This window comes from Saimiri boliviensis, chromosome X (assembly GCF_048565385.1).
Source record: "Saimiri boliviensis isolate mSaiBol1 chromosome X, mSaiBol1.pri, whole genome shotgun sequence".
In the NCBI taxonomy this organism is placed as follows: domain Eukaryota; kingdom Metazoa; phylum Chordata; class Mammalia; order Primates; family Cebidae; genus Saimiri; species Saimiri boliviensis.
The window spans coordinates 6,658,806-6,679,650 of record NC_133470.1 but is presented as its reverse complement, the minus strand read 5'-3'; the positions used below and the strand labels follow the sequence as shown (position 1 = coordinate 6,679,650).

Below are 20,845 nucleotides of genomic sequence, written 5' to 3'. Positions count from 1 at the left end.
TGCCAAACAGTGCAGGGGGCTCAGGGACCGCACACAGCGCGCGTGCTCTCATGCCGAACAGTGCAGGGGACTTGGGAACCACACACAGGGCACATGCTCGTGCCAAACAGTGCAGGGGGCTTGGGGACCGCACACAGCGTGCGTGCTCTCATGCCAAACAGTACAGGGGGCTTGGGGACTGCACACAGGGCACACGCTCATGTCAAATAGTGCAGGGGGCTTGGGGACCGCACACAGGGCACACACTCGTGTCAAACAGTGCAGGGGGCTTGGGGACCACACACAGCACGCATGCTCTCATGCCAAACAGTGCAGGGGGCTCAGAGGATGCACACAGCGCACACGCTTGTGCCAAACAGTGCAGAGATAGATGCTGGTCATAGCAACTCGGGCAGGCACACGGCACCATGTTCAGGGGCTGCCCACTGAATCTGTACCCACACCTTCTTTTTAGACTTTTGTTCACCATCCATTTGCCCTAACGCAGAATGGTAATCACAGGCTCCACATGTGCAGCAGCCCTTATCTTTATTTTTATTTTTGAGACAGAGTCTCACTGCCACCCAGACTGGAGCGCAATGGCATGATCTTGGCTTACTGCAACCTCCGCCTCCTGGGTTCAAGCGATTTTCCTGCCTTAGTCTCCCAAGTAGCTGGGATTACAGGTGCTCATCATCATGCCCAGCTGTCGTGTGTGTGTGTGTGTGTGTGTGTGTGTGTGTGTGTGTGTGTATTTTTAGCAGAGACTAGGTTTTACCATGTTAGTCAGGCTGGTCTCAAACTCCTGACCTCAAGTGATCTAGTCACCTTGGCCTCCCAAAGTGCTGGAATTACAGGCGTGAGCTGCCATGACCAGCCAGCCCTTATCTCTAAAATGTGTTCCTCCATAAACATGGACAATTATTACTTGTCAATTTAAAATCTTACAAATGTAAAAGTCAATAAAGAGCATTTATTCTAAATAAATAAGCAAATTTTGCCCTCTCCCTGCCCCAATATGAACACAAACAAAATCTCCTATCTTTTGCTGGAGAAAACGCATATGGGTCCACCAGGCGGCTGGGTCACACAGAGTTCAGACAGCTTATCTCTATTTACCTCGGTAACAAAGTAAAGACAGCTAGCTTCTGGTTAACTAAGACTAGTAGCCGCATCTTCCCCTGAGCCTGTGAGTCAACCAAAGATCGCCCCAGGGAGTCATGACAACCCACACCAAAAGGCTAGAGTCCCTTCAGCCAGGGCTCCTGAACGTGGAGGAGCTTTCCTGGGCTCCCCTGCCACAGTCCCCACCATCCCATGTTTGGCTTCTTAGTGTCTGGGCCACGCCTGCCCAGGTGTGATGAGGTGTGTCTGGTTAGAAATCCCGACAGACAGGGGAACACTGCCAAGCCTGAGATCCTCCCAAGCTCACTTCTCCAGCTTCAGGATGGGAAGCCAGCTTTACTTTTCTCTAACTTGGGACAGAACTGACTGCTGACAGCCCAAACAAGAGTGGAGAAAGAGCTCAAGTGGGCTTCTTTAAGTGCTTTGTGGAGATCAGACTGTATCCCAGCAGGCAAAAACTAAAGAATATTATGCAATAAAGAACATCTTACAAAATAAAACTGAAAAGCATTTATAACACAAACCTTTCGAGGACTCGGATCATTTTAATGAGGAAAAGTATCTGGGTGGCAAAATGTAGAACATGCTAACTTTATAATAGTTTCCCAGGAACCAAAGACAAAGCATAAAAGACAAATTCAGCACCCCATGGAAGTAAAGTAATTATAAAACTCAGACTGTACCTCATGGAATTTCTCAAAATCCTCGTAAGGAAGGTTCTGGCCATGTGAATTTCATTTTCAGCTGGCTTTCTCTGTGCTATGACATCCACAACTTCTTTCATCTTCCTTTATAGTTAATAACTGAAGAAAATAAACTAGACTGACTGAAACTGGAGGAAAGGGGAGAAAAAGAGAAGGCTAGGAAAAGAAAACGTCTGACACTCAGGATGACGCTAGTTCAACCCTGCTACGAGAATAACTGGGCTACTAGCTGAGTCAGAGAGACAGCAACTCTCCATGGGTACAATAAAAGTTCTCCCAGATAAACTATCATTAGCAAGCACATATAAGAATATTAGCAACAGATTTTGTTCTCACAAAGTATGCATGCAAATGGCTGGGTGCTGCGGCTCATACCTATAATCCTAGTGCTTTGAGAGACTGGCATGGGAGGATTGCTTTCGGCCAGGAGTTTGAGATCAGCCTGAGCAGCACAGCAAGACCCCATCTCTGCACAAAATTAAAAATTCAGCCAGACGTGGTGGTATGTGCCTGTGGTTGTAGCTACTAGGGAGGCTGAGGTAGGAGGATGATTTGAGCCCAGGAGGTTGAGGCTATAGTGAGTCGTGTTCATGCTACTGCACTCCAGCCTGGGTGACAGAGCAAGACCCTGTCGCTTAAAAAATTTATACGTGTGATAGATTATGAGGAATCCAGTGACCTGTGACATCATGACATGAGGAAGCCCAAGTGAGCCACACGGAAAGGCCGTATGGACAGCGACACCAGACAGCCCCAGCTGTCGCCCAACCTCCTGGCCCATGCACCAGACACAGGAGAGAAGGAAGTCACTTGCACGTATGGCGATGTGGAAAAAGACTGAGGAACCCAGCTGGCGGCCAGAACTAAACCCCAAAGCTTTTGGGCATCTGCTCCTGCTCAAGTCAGCCCCGCAGAGGCCCCTGTCATGGGGGAAGGGAGAGAGTGAGTCCCTGCTGTGCCCTGCCTCTATTCCTGGCTTTGGCCCTGGACAGATGCACATCAATCCCGGGTAGAGCCACTGATGAGTCATGAGGGAAGAGGGAGGTCACTTATCCTTATTCATAAGTGGTTAACTGATTTAAAGTGACAACATCCTTTCCTTAGTCATTCTGGCCACATTGCGAGTGCTCACTGGCCACATGTGGGTAGTGGCTACTGCATGGGCAGCACAAATATGGACCAACTGCAGGCCTGCAGCTGGAGCACAGCCTTAGAGACGCAGTCACCTCATCTCATCTGCATGGCAGGAATGCTGCTACCCGCCTACGACTGCCTGCTGCCCGCGACCCTAGCACAGTGACTGTTCACACCACCTCCCTGCCCAACCCTTCCATAACGTGCAGATAACTACCTTTTGGAGATTTTCTAGAGCATATTTTTAATATTGAAATAGCCAGCCCTAACACATAGCATGCTTCTGAGTACCTCCATATAGGCCAATTGCTTTGTGCTCATACAATTTTACAACTAGAAATTCTATTTGACACCATTAATTTTGGGGCAACTTTTCATGCAGCAAAGATGATCAAAATGGAGGGTAATCATCTTAAATCTGCTTTTAAAAATAAAATCATTTTTAATTTGAACTTTTTGTAGAGATGGGGTCTTGCTATGTTACCTAGCCTGGTTTCAAACTCCTGGCCTCAAGCAACTCTCCTGCCTCAGCCTCCGAAAGCACTCAGATTACAGGTATGTGCCACTATGCTCGGCCTTAAATCTGCTTCTGAAAATCTGCTTCAGGAAGTACCTTCTTCCCCATGCACACCCAGCTTCAGTTTGCAGAACTGTTTCAAAGAAAATGAATCATTCCCATGCACCGATTCCTTAAATCCAAGTATGAAGAGAAATTAGCCCTTTAGCTTGGTCAGTTACATCAGAGGAGACAATGGCTTGGTGGTAACATTAACCTATGCTAGCAGTTATCCAAAAACCCCAACACACATTTCAACCTTCCACAGGCCTTAGGCTAAAATAAAGATACAGGGTTGTGAATGAATAAGGCAGTGATCATAGAAGCCCTCTAGCAGCTGAGAGGGCTAAACAGTCCCATTTCTGGAGCAAAATGTCATTCTGTTTAAATCTGAATATGTTTTAAAATAAAATTGTAATAATAATATAATTTCAGATTTACTCTTTTAACTTAGAAGTTTATTCTATAATGACGATATTCAGCTTATAGCTAATGTGGACTTTAACAGCTGGCCATTTAGTCAAAACGTTTACTGTTCCATGGATGGCAGATGGACAAACAAAATGTGGTCTATCCATACAATGGAATATTACTCGGCAATAAAAAGGAAATTCTGACATATGCCACAATATGGAAGACCCTTGGGAACCATATGCTATGTGACATTAGCCAGTTACAAAAGGACAAATACTGTATGTTTCAACTTATACGAGATACCTGATTCATCAAAATCACGAATGCAGAAAGTAGAATGGGGGTTCCAGGTGTTGGGGGAGGAGAGAACAAGAAGTTGCTGTTTAATGCACACAGAGTCTCTGTTTTGCAAGATGAAATAAGTTTCAGGAGATTGGCTGCATGACATAAATACTCTTAACACTATTGAACATTACAATGGTTAGGATGGTAAATTTTACATGTATTTTTACCATAATTAACAACAACAACAAAACCCCAAAGTGTATATTGTGCACCTCCCATAGCTATGGGACAACCCTGTGGATGTGTCCATCGGCAGGGACAAAAAGACAGGGTTGAGGTCAAAATGCAGGACAGGGAAAGAGGAAGATAGGAGAGTCGGAACTGGGGCATCACAGCCAGGGAGGCTGATGGCATGGAAGAGGGCTTCCCATGGACGGGAACGCATGCGCAGAAGGCAGCTTGGGTGGGAGCTGTCGCAGGCAGGCAGGGAACCTGGCATGGAAGTGAGACTTCCATGCCCACTTCCATGCCTTCATAAAAAGCATCTCACCTGGTTTACATCTTTGAAAACTGTCTGAAGAGAATGAGCAATGCTTTATGAGGCAATGAAAAAATGAAAACAAACCCAGAAGCTCCTTTCTACAAAGATAATGCACAGACATATATGTTGATTTCAAAATGACATAGTCAGCAGTTCTCATGCAAATTACGGCTTTTTTTTGGTGGGGGAGACAGGCACGATCATGGCTCACTGTAGCCTCAACCTCCTGGGCTCAAATGATCCTCCTGCCTCAGTCTCTCAAGTAGCTGGGACCGCAGATGTGCACCACGACACCCAGCTAACTTTCTGTAGAACGAGAGATGGGGGTCTCGACATACTGCCCGGGCTGGTCTCACACTCCTGGGCTCAAGCAATCTGCCTGCCTTGGCCTTTCAAAGTGCCAGGATTACAGGCATGAGACCCTGCACCTGGCCTAGGGAAATTTTTTTTAAATAAGCAAATGAAGACACACAGTGAAAAGACTTATTCTCTTTCTGTTTTAACTGAAGATATCTTGGTTACTGTGGACAGTGAAAATTTACCAAAATATACATGCTTTTTGTCCCAAGTCCTCTGAATTTCCTGGTGCATAATAAATATACTTGGGGACTAAGTCAGGGTCAGACTGGTTTCTGTTGGCACCTATGAAACAGCTGAATTGGCGTTGATAAGGAGAAGCAGGGGACCTTCAGCCCCTGCATGTAGGTCGCTCAATCACAGACCTATGGAGTTGGGGACAGAGCGCTCTGGCGCCACCTAGAGCCTGCCTACACTCACAGTCCCTCTGGCTCAGTTTCAAGGGCTCCCAAAACGACTTTCGTAGACTGAAGACTGTGGTGTTTCCTCCTGCAAAAGCCACACACTCTTTCAAGGCTTTAAACTACCTTGTCCCTAGAACTGTGGGTCTCATGTGCAGGACAGACATGTTTCTGTGCATTCCCTTTCATCCTGCAGACTTGACAAGTGCCTTTCTTTCCCCATTCGGCCTGGTTTCATGAGCATTCTCCCAAGTCATTGTATTTTAAAATCAATAAAGTTATATGTAGGTGTTATATTATATTTATTTAACTTAAAAAAAATTTAAAGAGATGGGGTCTCATTATGTCACCCAGGCTCGTCTTGAACTCCTAGGCTCAAGCAATCCTCCCACCTCGGCCTCCCAAAGTGCTGGGATTACAGGCATAAGCAACCACACTTGGCCCATGCCATTATCATTCTTCCAAAACATAACCTTTAATCAATGCACAAGATTCCTTTCATATAACAAAACACCGTGATATTGACAATACTGAGTTTTCTGGTACTCCACATAGAACTATTCATTCTATTCTTTTCTTTCTTTTTCTTTTTTTTTTTTTTTTTGAGACGGAGTTTTGCTCTTGTTACCCAGGCTGGAGTGCAATGGCGCGATCTCGGCTCACCGCAACCTCCGCCTCCTGGGTTCAGGCACTTCTCCTGCCTCAGCCTCCCGAGTAGCTGGGATTACAGGCACGTGCCACCATGCCCAGCTAATGTTTTGTATTTTTAGTAGAGACGGGGTTTCACCATGTTGGTCAGGATGGTCTCGATCTCTTGACCTCGTGATCCACCCGCCTCGGCCTCCCAAAGTGCTGGGATTACAGGCTTGAGCCACCGCGCCTGGCCAGAACTATTTATTCTAATGGTGGGTTCCCCTGAAATCCCTTCCCACAGATTGTATACCAAAGTTAATTGAAACTTACTTCAATTTTCTAGAGTCATTTGATATGCTAGGTAGTGTTTTGTTTTTGTTTTTGTTTTTTGTTTTTTGTTTTTAAGGACAGTGTATAGATCACAAATATAAAAAATGCTAGGATGTCACTGAACATTAAGAACAAGAGATGTATGTTTGAGCCCAGGAGTTCAAGGCTGCAGTGAGCTATGACTGCACCACTCCACTTCTGCCTGGATGACAGAGCCAGATTCCATCTCTAAAAAAAGAACGAACAACAGATTAGATATCAAATATCCTGTTTTATTTTTAATTGGAATTATTACAAGAACTGCTTCAATGAAATATTTATTATTCACAAAGAGCAGAATTCCTTCCCTTCCCTCAAACTAAAAAAAAAAAAAAAAAAAAAAAAAAATCACAAATGTTGGGTTATTTTCCTAACCTTTTAGAAGAAAGCAAAGAAACACCACCTCCCAAGACAAATAGTTTGTGTTTCATGCCCCCAGCTAATTAAGCGCACAGTAAGAGCGCTGGCTGGAGGCCAAGGCAGGGATTGGGAGGGGAGGTGCCTGGGCTGCTGGGAGCCTAAGGTCTGAAACACAAGCCCAGCTGGTCCCCTTGCCTGGAATTTGCGATGGGGGATGGGGGATTGCATAGGTGGGGGGCCTTTGGACTACACTGGGAGCTGAGGAAGGTTTTGTGGGAAAACAAATAAATAATGGTTTCTAGGAGCTTCTTGGAGATAAGGAAGGGGAGGGTTTAAGAGAAGAGTCCGCAGCTGGAAAGGCCTTGCAGATACAGGGCCAGGATGGGAAGTTCTGAAAACACTCTGGCGGCCTCAGTGATTGCGACAAGCTTCCCGATGTCAGCCCCCAGGGTTTGGGGAGAGAGGCATTTACCTGGCAATTGCTCACACTCTTCTAATCCTTTAAACAAAACCACTTCCCTGTAAACATCAAATGAACCCTGGCTCTGATTCCTCTTCCTTCCTTTTCCTGCCAGTCCGCTGGAAGGCTTCTTTCTCTCCCAGTCTACACCTCCTGCCAGCATGCAACACAGCTCTAGCCAGGCCTTCCCCTCACTCCAGAACGATCAGCTGCTCCCAGGTTCCCCAGAAGGAAGTCCATGCTCCTGGGTTCTCTGTGGTCTAGTCCAGGGGTTCTCAGAGCCTGCTCCCTGGGCCAGCAGCATGTGTAGCATCTGGGGTCTTGGGAGATAAAGCAAATTCTCAGGTCCCCAAGACCTAGGAAGTCTGGGCTGCAGTGGGCCAGGAGTGTCTGCACCACCTGAGCAGCTCTGTGTGAGCCGCTGTGTGCTGGCCCCATCCTGCGTTTCCACTTCCCTTTCCCAAGCCTCCCTTTTACTTGCCTCCCCTCTGCTATTCTCACTAGGACTTCCATCTGTGGCTTCCAGCTTTGGAACACCTGGTATGGCTGGCAGACGTTTATATCTGCCTCTCAAACCTGCCTAAGCTGCAAAGGATGGCTCCACTGGCCTGTCCTTGACAAAAATTTTCCTGGATCGGCTTCCACCCTTCCTTCCTCTCTGAGTCCGCACTTGTGAGAGCTCCTCAGCCCACTCAGCTGCAAGCTCCTGGAAGGCGGGACCTAAAGGAATGATTGTAACCACATGGTGGGAGTGCTTCTCACATACATCACATGAATGTACACAAATATGCCAGAGCACTCCAGAAATGGTTAACTCTGTGTGTATTTTCTATAAGAAAATGTCGGCCCCCAAGGGCACTGTGGGAAGATTTATACACAGAGTGCCTTTTCCCGGGCAGCGGTGTGGGCAATGCCTGTGTGAATGGTGACATCATGCCGATAAAGTCTATGGTCCTCGGAGATAAGAGGCAAGTAGTTCCTGCTTTTATACATGAAGAGAACTGAGGCAAGATAAAAATTCCCAAATGACCTAAGCAGCTGAAACTGAGACATCAGAGCCTCATTGTAAGCAAACGCCAGGGCTCAGCAGCAGCATTCATGTGGGTGAAAGCCCCAGCGTTGCTCTCTGCCCAGCCAGCCTGCCCACCTCACCCCTAGCAAGAGCGTGCCCTGCCCCTGGGCTCAGCCTCTGGTGTTCAATCTGGGTCCTACAGCAGAAAAGATCACAGAGGAACGCAGAGGAATGCTACAGAACCCACAGGCAGAACCGAGCGGAACAGAACAGAGGAGTGGAGCGGACCCGAATGATTGGTTTTCCCCATTAACTTCTGTAACCTTCATTTCTATAAACCCATTACTGATAGAAAGAAAAGGAAATAAAGGATCTCTCTCCCAGTATCCGAGCCACTTGTGTCCAGTCACTTCACTAAAACATCAACATTCAGCTTGGTGTTTTCAAAAGGCTACCCACACAATTTTCTGGCTATGTTTCAACAGAATGAATTTGTTGGCAAAGAAACTCAGCACATTCAAGTGTGCAGCCATTAACATGACTAATTTTATATAGCCCTAAGGATGAACGCCATGGATATAAGAATAAAGACACAAAAAGTCCCACTTGTTGAGTGAACATATCAGTATACACATGGCAAAGGCCATACCAAAAACAAGCAACAAGAGATTGCAGACTGCAGTCCTCTAAATGCTATGTATAAAGCGTTCTAGCCACGTAAATAGATGCAAAGGGAAGGGAAAGAGATTTCAAAAACAACCTCCCCTACCCCTTTCTGGAATTCTGCCCGTTAGAAGATCTTGGCAAACAATACCCCCACCTAACCCTTTCTGGAGTTCTGCTCATTATATAAAACCCATGATAATTTACTACATTTTTACTCAATTTGTCCTCAAATTTCCTTCCCAGAGCCCATGGTTACTCAAGTTACTAGAAGGGTTGATAGTCTTCGTAGAAAAACAAAAAACAAGATCTAAGGAAGGGATATGAGGTTTAGGGAAAGTAAACAATAAAAGGGACTTTAGAGTCACAGTGCAGCAAAGAAACATTGAGCCCGAACCATGAAAAGAGATGAAACTCAGTGGCAAAATTGGCGGGGTGGGCGGGGGGGAGTCCACAAATTCCTCTGAATGTGAACTTATAGGCATTACCACCATAGGTTAGCTGAATGTGGCGGTAGTGAAATGCTATTACAACTAAATAACATTTCTCCAAAGGAAGCCTGTGCTTTTACTCTGAACTTTTTCCAGATCCTATATACATTCAGAGAACTATTAAATACCACCGCACCTGTGGTTACTATGGTAAGCCAGATGTCCACTGATGTGCAATCATTAACATACGCCAAATGGCTGATAAAAATCTTCCCTTATTTGATCACTTATCATCTCACTGAGAGGAGAAGGCATCCTTTGCTTTGCAAGAGCATTGAGCCAGAGAACTTTCCTCTGTGTCTTTACATTTAATAAACTACCAGGTCATAGTTGGCAAATCAAAGCAGTGAAATCACTGAAGAAAGATCTGATTCCTTCCTCTTTTTTTGTCATTTACTATAGCTGCAGGGCAATGAGTTTGCTTTCCTTATTATTAAAGGCAAGCACACACTATTAGCAAGAGTCAACGGTATAACCAGCCTTCATGGTTCAGAGAGCTGTAGCCACCTGCCCTGTCCATGATGCTGGCTGCCTTACCAAAGCATGGTCTGGACGCCGGAACTCCCCCAGTGATTTCATCAGCCCATTTCATATCCCCACCAATGTGGTCATGACCACCATCCAACAAACCCTTCTGAGCACTCTCCTTCAACATGCCATTTCATTCCATTCCAAAGGCCTTTGGACTCTAACCGTCACAATCAGGCTTTCTTCAGCAATAAAACCAACTTATCAGGCAACTATACTAAATGGTTTTTTATGAGGACTTGGTTTTAAAAGTACCCCGAGATAGCAAAGACATAGAAACACATCCTGCAGCTGGGGACAGGACGGCTGTGAATGTGTCTGGGTGAGAAACAGGCATGGGATGAAGCTGTTTTCATTATTGAGCATTTTCTTTTTGTGAATAAATTAGCAAGTCATATTAAAACAAACAAACAGAAAACAAAACAGGCTTTCTGTACAGATGAACTAAGTCCCTCGCTTTGTACAAAGGGCCAAGGCTGTGTCAGGCACTTCATTTCTTCTCCCCAAAACTCTCCCACCTGGGAACCAAGGGGTGTTAGTGGTAACCACGCTTGAAGTGACAGTTCTAAGAGGTGACATTTACTCCGCCTTTATCACCTATCGGGCAGCCATCGCTCATGGCTCTGCCAATTTCACCTCTCTCTGCCCCTTGGCAACACACTGAAGGTGTGTCTGTCTCCATCTGGACTAAGTGGCCAGGGCAGAACAGAGCATGCCACAGAGTGCCAGTGCCACCACAGCCAAGGACAAGATGGACAGAGGGGGACATGCTCAACGTGCTCCATGTGGGACAGACAGAGTCTCTGGGAGCTTCTCAACCTGCCAAGGCCTCATCTACCTGTCCCTTAGGGGTGACTGCAAGAGTAAGTGGCACACTGGACAGAAACCACATGCAGGCCCCCTGCCCTGCCAAGCCCGTTAAGAGGTCAGCATGCGAGCCCAGGGGCCCACAGTGTCTACTGGGCTGCTGCCTCTCACAGGACACTGCTTCCCAGACAACAGCTGCCAAGACTTGTCCCCAGATCCCTATGCCCTCAAGTCTCAAAAGAGGACATTCCAGAGTCTGCTCTCAAAGTCTCACCAGAACACTCTTCTTTCCAACCCAATAGCAAACTAGGAATTCAACCAGTGTTGATAAAACTTTTCTCCTAAGCTCAGGACTTTCAATTTGGTGGATCTCATTAGAACTGCTCCGTTTTTAAAAATAAAACTCTACTCCATTTACAGAACCCAGAAAAAAAAATAAAAGTCATTTAAACTTCATTGATAATGCTAATACTAACTTCTCGATTCCTTGAACCTCAAAATAAACTTAACCTGTACAGTGTGGATCCCACTGTGCAGCATTCACAGGTCCTCCAGAGATCCCAAACACACACAAAAATCAGCTAAACATTCTCTGTAAGTCTTACTATATTAGAAACCACCACTATTTGCAAACATTGATTCATCTGATTAAATGACCTAAACCACACACTAAGGCAAAACCACAATAGAAGTAACTTTCCCCCAAATAAAACAATTCTGATCAACGAAGTTTTCTTTTTTCTACTGATTTTACTTAGTAAAAACAGTAAGTTGGTTGGGTGCGGTGGCTCATGCCTGTAATCCCAGCACTTTGGCAGGTCGAGTGGGGCAGATCTCTCGAGGCCAGGAGTTCAAGACCAGCCTGGGCAACATGTCGAAACCCTGTCCCTACTAAAAATACAAAAATTAGCCAGGCGTGGTGGCACACGCCTGTAGTCCCAGCTGCTGGAGAGGCTGAGGCATGAGAATCACTTGAACCTGGGAGGTGGAGGTTGCAGTGAGCTGAGATCATGCCACTGCACTCCAGCCTGGGCAACAGAAGGAGACTCTGTCTAAAAACAAAAAGAAAAAAAAAAAGAAAAAAAATTAAATAAAAAGTAAAACCAAAAAGCTGGGCATGGTGGCATGCACCTGTAGTCCCAGCTACTCAGTAGGCTGAAGCAAGAGGATCGCTTGAGCCCAAGAGTTTGAGGCTGTCAGTAGCCACCGCACTCCAGCCTAGGCAACAGAGCAAGATCTCATCCTTCCTTCTTCCCATCCTCTCTCCCTTCCTTCCTTCCTTCCTTCACTCATAATAAAAGAAATAAATGAAATAAAAACGATAATGGAAAATAGCCCAAGCAAGTCAGGGTCTCCTAGATTTAATAAGAAAATAAACACAGTAGCAAACAGCCATAAGCCCCCAAATGCTCACAGAACAGAAATACCCACTCCTGAATCACAGACAAAGACATCAGACAGACTCGAAGGCATGGGTTTCACCTGACGTCCTCCAGTGTCCCCACTAAGGAGCATGCCCTCCGTCTGACTACGCACCATTTCTGCCTCCAGAGTAGCTCTGGAGGGGGTGGGGTGCTACGGGTGGGTAGGTGGGGGTGTAAACCTGCTGACGTCTTAGACGGCCCCTTACTGCTGCCACGCTGTTGCGAGTAGCAGCTCCCGGAACATCTGTGCTAATCAACCTTGGGGCTGCAGGGCCACCTGCTCCAGGACAGCTCCAAGGAGCCAGCAGCAGAGGGGGGGCACAGCACAATCTGGGCTTGCAGCAGCAGTCAGGGCATCTTAGCAATGCCCACGAGGGCACACATGGTGTAAGAAACTTGCTCCTAGCAAACATCAGTGCTGCCCTTCGACATGCAGCCTCTTTTCTTCAAATGCAGGACCACGCCACCTGGTCTCGCAAACCCTTACAGCCTGCTGCAAAAATCCCTCCCCTCTGCTGCTAAGCTGCTCCTGAATGCAAGCTTAGTGGACATAATTAGATTCACAAGAGGGTTTAGGGCTGCCAGCAAAGAGGCAGGAAATGACATGAATCAACCCTATCCACGATTAGGCCCCCACAAAACAACTCGCAACACATGACTGGTTCAAGAGAAACTGCCCACAGCAGGGTCAATGACAAGGTGGCAGGCAGACTTCTCTGTAAAGAAAACTAATATTATAATGCATATTTGGGGGGAAAGCCAAAAAGGGTAATTGTAAAGCTTTAGAAAATAATTTATAATGTGATATTGAAAAGAAATTTTCCCTAGGGTGTTTGATTATAGGTGCTTTTTAGAAGCTGAACTTATAGCAATTTGCCTGTGAAGTGAGAAAAATGGATGACTCTGTCCCCAGCACTGTTAATGCAGATTTCAGAGACAGCACCGAGTGGCTAGGACAAGCCCAGCTACGCTAGGAGCTGCCGTCCCGTCCTGGTCCTTCCCCACCCTCCCAACCCAGTTCCCTCTCCTGCGGCACAGCTTGAGGACATCAGGCAGACTTCCCTTTTGCACTAACCCAACTGGGCTAAGTTAATGGGGAACATGCCAAAGGCATTTTCCAGCCTTCACCTTCCCAAGTTTCCAGCCTTCACCTTCCCAAGCACGTGCGCTTAAGCCAGCAAGAGGTAGACCCACTGCTACCGCCCAACGAAAAAGCCTGTGGCTCGCTGAAAATCCCAGAGCCCGGGTCCATTCAAGACCTGCCCAGGACTCTTCAGGGGTGGCCCTGGGCACCTAGGAAAACAGTGCAGAGGAAAAAAACTGAATACACACATACACACACACACACACACACACACACACACACACACACACACGAGCGTGCATAACAGGCCACACATCTACCCCCAACTTTCCTGCAAGGAATACTTTTCCAGCCAAGTAGAGACAGAACAACAACCCGCCTGAGAAGAAAGGGAAAAGGAAGACTGCCAGCCTCAGCCTCTCCTCCCGACCTAACCGATAGATCTCACTCCTGGGCAGCACCCCCTCCCCTGACATCTCGGGCCGTGGATGCCACCTGGGCCTCACAAGGAAGAACATCTGTGCCATTGGTAGGGCTGACTGTTACACGTTCTTTGTCTCCAACTCCCCCCGCCCTGGGTGAGAGGAAGCGCTGACGCTCATTTGTCTGCAGAGATAGTGATCCACCTGTCTCCTCCCGCATCGCTTTCCCAGCACCAGCTTCTCAACCACCACAGGTCCACATTGCCCATGCCTGTGAAACAAGATGCCACCGCTTTGTGAAAGTGGCCCATCGCAATCCTATCCTGGCCACCTGGTCCCCTGGTCCCCCCACACACAAAGATAAAACAAGCCTACAAAATAAGACGTGTAGCAGCTGTCACTACAGGGAGGGGAGCTTATCCATGAACCACCATTCAAATGATGTTTAAAAAACCATGGAGAGTCCGGGTTCGATGGCCTGTAATCCCAGCACTTTGGGAGGATTGCTTGAGCCTAAGAGTTTGAGGCTGCAGTGAGCTATGATTGCACCACTGCACTCCAGCCTGGGCAAAAGAGCAAGAACCTGTCTCTCATAAACAAAAAACCATGGATATCGCACTTTACACAGAGATGTATGTATCTCTTTCCCTCACCACTTTTTGGCAGATGGGGGCAGACGATTGCAACAAATCAAACAAGGCTTGGGCAAGCTACTTTACCATTTGATCATGCTTTAAGCAGAGCAATCTAGAATATGAATATGGTGGTGTCTCAATCTATGAACTACCTGCAGAGTTCTTTTCATGAACTAGCCACTTGTAAGGGTACACACTCCATCCTGGAGCATAAAATGCTAGAAAATGCTACCTAATCCACAGAGACAGAAGGCAGATTAGCGGTTGCCTAGGAATGGGGAAAGAGGAGAGCGGGGAGATTTAAATAGAGATTTATATTTAGTTAGAGAAGAATATGTGTTCTGGCTTTAAGAAAACAATTTTGAAAGCACCTATTGGTGCTTTTGTGATAAGGAAAACCACATAAAGGTAGCTGGATTTTTAGAAGTTCCATGCACACAGTTGGTCACAGAAGTCTTCTGTGTTGAGTGCTGTGTGAGAGCAAAGGAAAAAGAGCTCGTGGGTTTTTTCCTAACACAGTTATTGAAAGTGTTTGGAAATAAAAGTCTGTAAATAAACTCCTCTGCTTTATATCACGTTACACGTTACTTAAATAAAATTCTAAACCAATATTATCATTTTGTCCACACCTCTTATTTAAAGGAAAGTGGGTCTGCAGAACACGAAATGGTGATTCTCCACAGTGGCTCCCAGAGATCCTTCAGGGCAAAAGTTTAATTCTCTTCCCAAGAGTCTTTTAAGTACCTACTCAGTGAAACCAGCCAGCAGATGCCCTGAGGCCTTCTCTCTCTCCACCCACCAACCAGTTCTCCTGGGGCATGCCTTTCCTTTGAACAGATTTTAACTTTTTAAAATTTATTCCTTTTTTTTTTTTTTTTTTTTTTTTTTTGAGACAGAGTTTTGATCTTGTTGCCCCAGCTGGAGGTCAATGGTGCCATCTCAGCTCACTACAACCTCCGCCTCCCGGGTTCAAGCAATTCTGCTGCCTCAGCCTCCAGAGTAGCTGGTATTACAGGCATGCGCCACCACGCCTGACTAAGGTTTTTTTGTTTTGTTTTGTTTTTTTGTTTTGTGTTGTTTTGAGATGAAGTCTTTCTCTGCAGCCAGGGCTGAGTACAGTGGCTCCATCTCGGCTCACTGCAACCTCCGCCTCCCAGGTTCAAGTGATTCTCCTGCCTCAGCCTCCTGAGTAGCTGGGATTACAGGCACATGCCACCATGCCCAGCTACTTTTTGTATTTTTAGTAGAGACGGGGTTTCGCCATGTTGGTCAGGCTGGTCTCAAACTCCTGACCTCGTGATCTGCCGGCCCTGACCTCCCAAAGTGCTGGGATTACAGGCATGAGCCACTGCGCCAAGCCTAATTTTGTATTTTTTGTAGAGATGAGGTTTCTCCATGTTGGTCAGCCTGGTCTCAAACTCCCGACCTCAGGTGATGGTGATTCACCCACCTTGGCCTCCCAAAGTGCTCGGATTACAGGCATGAGCCACTGTGCCTAGCCCTTCCTTTGAACAGATTTTAGACTATCTTTATCACTAAATATGTACTTCTAGTTCAAAAAAAGAATCACATCTACCATGCTTCTAAACATGTGGAACAATACCTGACTTCACTCTCATAACTTTGGAAATGCAAATATAAATAATGAAACCATATTTAACCTATCACTTTCACAGAGAATACAAACAAACTACAAATATCCTATGCCAGAGATGATGTGATAGGGGTCTGAGAAACTTGCAAATGTCTCTGAACATTCACAACGCACATACCTTCTGACTCAAGAACTCCCATGCTAGGAGTTTCTATGCACAGCTATGTCCTGGTGGTATAAAGTTGGCCAGCTGTGCTGACTAAGCTGGTTTCTCCACCGAAGAAGAGACAGGCAGTAGGACAACAAGCACAGCCCAGTGTTTTGGGAGCTCTGGCAGCCCAGAATGAGATAGTACAGGAAGTCGCAGTCGCCCTCGGCAGCAGGGTGATGACCCCCAGAGCCAGTTTCTAACTCCTCATCTTACCTCTACAGAACAAGCTTCTCTGTCCACCACCAGCATTCCACTAAGTTAACTGAACAAACTGCTGCTACAGGAGGGTTAACAGGGTGACCACAAAGGAATCATAACAGAATGTTACGGTGCCTCTCGTGGCCCACCCTCTCCAATGACTCAGAAACCACATTTCTGAGATTTGACTTTCTGATCTACAAAGAGTTGTTAAAAGGGTACTACTCAGGAATAGCACATACCACTTACAAACGACTTTGCTAAATTCATGTGGCAAAAAATGTTTTTCCTTCCTCCTTTCTTCTTCTTCATTTTGTTTTTTGGAGACAGAATCTCACTTTGTCACCCAGGCTGGAATACAGTGGCACAATCACAGTTCACTGTAGCCTTGACCTCCCAGGCTCAAAGAATCCTCCCATATCAGCCTCTAGAGTAATTAGGACCACAGGCATGCATCATCATGCCCAGCTAATTTAAATTTTTTTTTTTTTTTTTTTTTTTTTTTTTTTTTTTTAGAGATGGGGTCTCACTATGTTGCCCAGGCTGGTCTCCATCAAACTCCTGGGCTTGGGTGATCCTCTGGCCTCGGCCTTCCAAAGTGCTAGGATTACAGGTGTGAGCCATCACGTCTGGCTTTTCCTCATTTTGAACCTTTTCTGGATAGTTTTGGCACGTCCACCTCCCCCTCCTTCAAAAAAGGCCTTTAGGAAGATGTCTTGGCTGGTCCGAGTGCAGTGGTGTTTACAAATAATTAGTCACAGCCAGTTACCGATGTCTTTGTTCCTTCTCCACCCTCCTACTTCACTTGGCCAGCCTTGAAAAAAAATTGTTGTTTTCAAAAAAAAGGAAGATATCTTCACGTCTGTACCAAAAATGTAAATAAATGTCAGTCCATTATTTAATTAAAATTTACAGCCAGCCTTCAAAAGAACATGCTAATTTTGCCAAAAAGGATGTGTAGGCTTTTTGTTTTTTTTTGAGACGGAGTTTTGCTCTTGTCACCCAGGCTGGAGTGCAATGGCGCGATCTCGGCTCACCGCAACCTCCGCCTCCTGGGTTCAGGCAATTCTCCTGCCTCAGCCTCCTGAGTAGCTGGGATTACAGGCACGCACCACCATGCCCAGCTAATGTTTTTGTATTTTTAGTAGAGACGGGGTTTCACCATGTTGACCAGGATGGTTTCGATCTCTTGACCTCGTGATCCACCCGCCTCAGCCTCCCAAAGTGCTGGGATTATAGGCTTGAGCCACCGCGCCCGGCCGAATGTGTAGGCATTTTCCTGTGAATAAGCCAACTATAAAACCAAGGCGGGGAGTTATTTCTCTTTGAAAACGACATATCACCCAACATTCCTGTGGTACCCAGGAGTATTGTTTTAGTTACTATATCATGTCCCCAAGTTCACTTTCTAACCTCTTAAAACCATCCAAGCTACAGCAAAAAAAAAGAAAAAAGAAAAAACACAAAAAACATCCAAGCTCCAACTGACATGTAACATACAGGAATAGACAGCCAGCTCACTCCAAACCTCAGCACAGCCCTCTAAACTCTTGGCGGATGGCCTCTTCATGACAGTCACTCTCTTTCTAACATGTAAACAGAAAACGCAGCGGGCTGCCACCTTGTGTACAAGACAGGCAACAACATATCACTTCACTGAGAGCATAAGCAGTTTTCTGCCTGCCAAGAGAATCATCTACATATTGCCAAAGGAAAGATAGGCGGATTCAAATCCACTTAATACATTAAAATTTATAAAATCAGTCATAATAAAATAAGGAACCATCTGGACTACTGATGCTGGGCCCATGCTTAGCCAAGACATACAACTCTTAAGTGCACATAGGCAGGACTTGGGTCCCAATCGCGATCTCTGCAGTGATGTGGGTGGGACAACTGGCTTCCCACTTTGATGTTGCACTGACTCCTGTGTGTCGTGGTAAATGTGGGAGGAAGCTCAAGTCTTACCTTTTAACGACCAGCTTCAGGGTCTTATGGGACCCCTTCACCAGGCAAATCGCTTCCTGTCTAAACCCTGAGAGACCAATGTCATTGATGCTGACGATCTCGTCTCCAGCCAGTAACTTGTCGACCGCCGCGGCTTTACTGCCCTCTTCAATCTGTAAGAGAGAAGCATGTTCCATGAGCGTTCCATGAGCCTTCCATGAGCAGCGATTACAGAGGCAGAGTAGGTCCTCGGAACGCAGGTGACATAGCTCATGCTTGGCGGGAATGCGACTCAGGGGACTGACCTTATTACCACTCAGGGGATCAGGGATGCACTACACCCCTTTCCCTGGACACGACTCCTGTTTATCCAGGGAATAGGAAAGCTTAGGAACGCACACCACGGAAAGCAGGGGACCTGAAATTACTGATTCATTTTCTAGATTTCCTTAAACCAGACAATAATTTTGGACCATTTTAATTTATTAATTTCTCATGCATTAATCCTGGAACTAGTTAGACTGTTTTTGTAATAGCTTTATGGAAATATAATTCAAATACCATACATTCACTCATAGAAAGCATGGCTTTTATTATCTTCAGAGTTGTACAACCATCACCACCATCAATGTTAGGGCATTTCCCCAAACTCCGAAAGAAACATGTGCTCCTTACTACACAGTTTCCAATCCCTCCAGCCTCTGGCAATCACAAATGTACTTTCTGTGTCCACGAATTTGCCTGTCCTAGACAGTTCACATAAATGGAGTCATACAATGTGTGGCCTCTTGGGTCTGGCTTCTCTCACTTAGCATGATGCTTTCAAAGTTCATCCATGTTGTAGCACACAGCAGTACTTCATTTCTTTTTATGGCTGAATAACATTCACTTGTATGGACAGACTACATTTTGTTTATTCATCAGTGTCGACTTTTGGCTATTGTGAATGATGTTGTTATGAACATGGGGGTACAGTTTTTGTGTGGACCTATGTTTTCACTCCTTTAGAATACAGACCTAGAAGTGGAATCGTTGAGCCCATAATAACTACATTTAACAACCTAAGGAGCTGCCAGGCTGTTTTCTACAGCAGCTGCACTGTTCTACGTTCCCACCATCAATGTATGAAGGTCCCAATTTGTCCACATCCTTGCTAACATGTATCTGTATTTTGTCATAGCCCTAATCAGACTATTATACCATGCTGTGTATGTTAAGACATTCACTACTCAGAAATAAACACAGTATGCTCTCAGTGTGTATTGACTGACTTCCTAGCAGCTTGAATCTCATCCATTCTATAGCAATTTTTTTTTTTTTTTCTCGAGATAGAGTCTCGTTCTGTCATCCAGGCTGGAGTGTAGTGGTGCAATCTCGGCTCACTGCAACCTCTGCCTCCCCATTCAAGCAATTCTCCTGCCTTAGCCTCTTGAGTAGCTGGGATTACAGGTGCACGCCACCACGCCTGGCTAATTTTTGTATTTTTAGTAGAGATGGGGGTTTCAGCACGTTGGCCAGGCTGGTCTCGAGCTCCTGACCTTGTGATCTGCCTGCCTCAGCTTCCCAGAGTGCTGGGATTGCAGGCATGAGCCACCCCACCCGACCTACATTCTATAATTTTTATTAACGTAGATTTTCCTATACAGTAAAATGGAACTCAACAGCAATTCATTCCAGTTAATCTGGCCATTTTCTGGCAAACTGTGGCCACTGAGCCAATCCAGTCAGCTGCTTTTTCTCCCCTTCCCACCCCCAAAAGTTTTAGTGGAATATAGCCACACCCATTGGCTTACATATTGCTACAGGGCAGAATTGAGTCCCTTGGCCCACAAAACCAAAAATATTTACTACCGGGCTTGTTCCAAAAATGGTTTGCCAACCGTGTTTTACACCAAAAAGTTTTATAAACTGCAAAAAAAAAAAAAAAAAAAAAACAGTAAGAAAAAATTACTGGTTATAAGCACATCAGCATACAGCTTTCAAGTTCACTGCCGCCCAGTTGCATGCCTTGGCTAACCTGAGAATAACTTCCAAAGGTGAGCCTGAAACTAATGCCATCCATTCTTGCGGGAGTTGAAAAGCTAGGTGTTTCAGACTCAAGCTTACTTCTTGGGGTGGGTGGCCAGGAGAAGCTAGGTGCTAAGTAACTTACAATGCCTCAATTCTGAAGCTGCATATTTTCCTGAAATCTCCACCTGGATCTGAGGACAACTGAACTCTTGTGAATAAAGCAATTATTCACTGCTAGTCAATACCATAAACAAAATTTAGAAACCACTCCTAACAAAAATATGCAGCAATTTTTTCAGTCAACAACTGGTTTCAAAAGTTCTAGACGATTTTATCCCCATGTCTTTATAGACTGTAAATAAGCTTCCACCCACTGAGATTGTACACACAGCCAAGGGATAGCAAAATGCAGGCGATACCTGGTGGAGACTGGGTGTCGACATGCCCCAAGAGGGAGGCCAAGGGGCCAGCCAAGAAGCTGGGGATCTGGAGCAACCCTCA

At 45.8% G+C, this 20,845-nt stretch overlaps 1 protein-coding gene across 4 annotated transcripts in view; it reads right to left on the bottom strand.

Moving 5' to 3' along the window:
- The window catches only part of SHROOM2 (shroom family member 2), a 165,103-nt gene that overhangs the window by 66,594 nt on the left and 77,664 nt on the right, over nucleotides 1-20,845 (bottom strand). For 3 of the 4 annotated variants that reach the window (XM_074392081.1, XM_039475513.2, XM_039475512.2), the window contains exon 2: nucleotides 18,356-18,507. In XM_074392081.1, the coding sequence (XP_074248182.1) occupies nucleotides 18,356-18,507 (152 nt within the window). Of the gene's footprint in view, nucleotides 1-1,787; nucleotides 5,871-18,355; nucleotides 18,508-20,845 lie in introns of those variants that run through there. The other variant, XM_010336253.3, reaches the window with a different exon arrangement.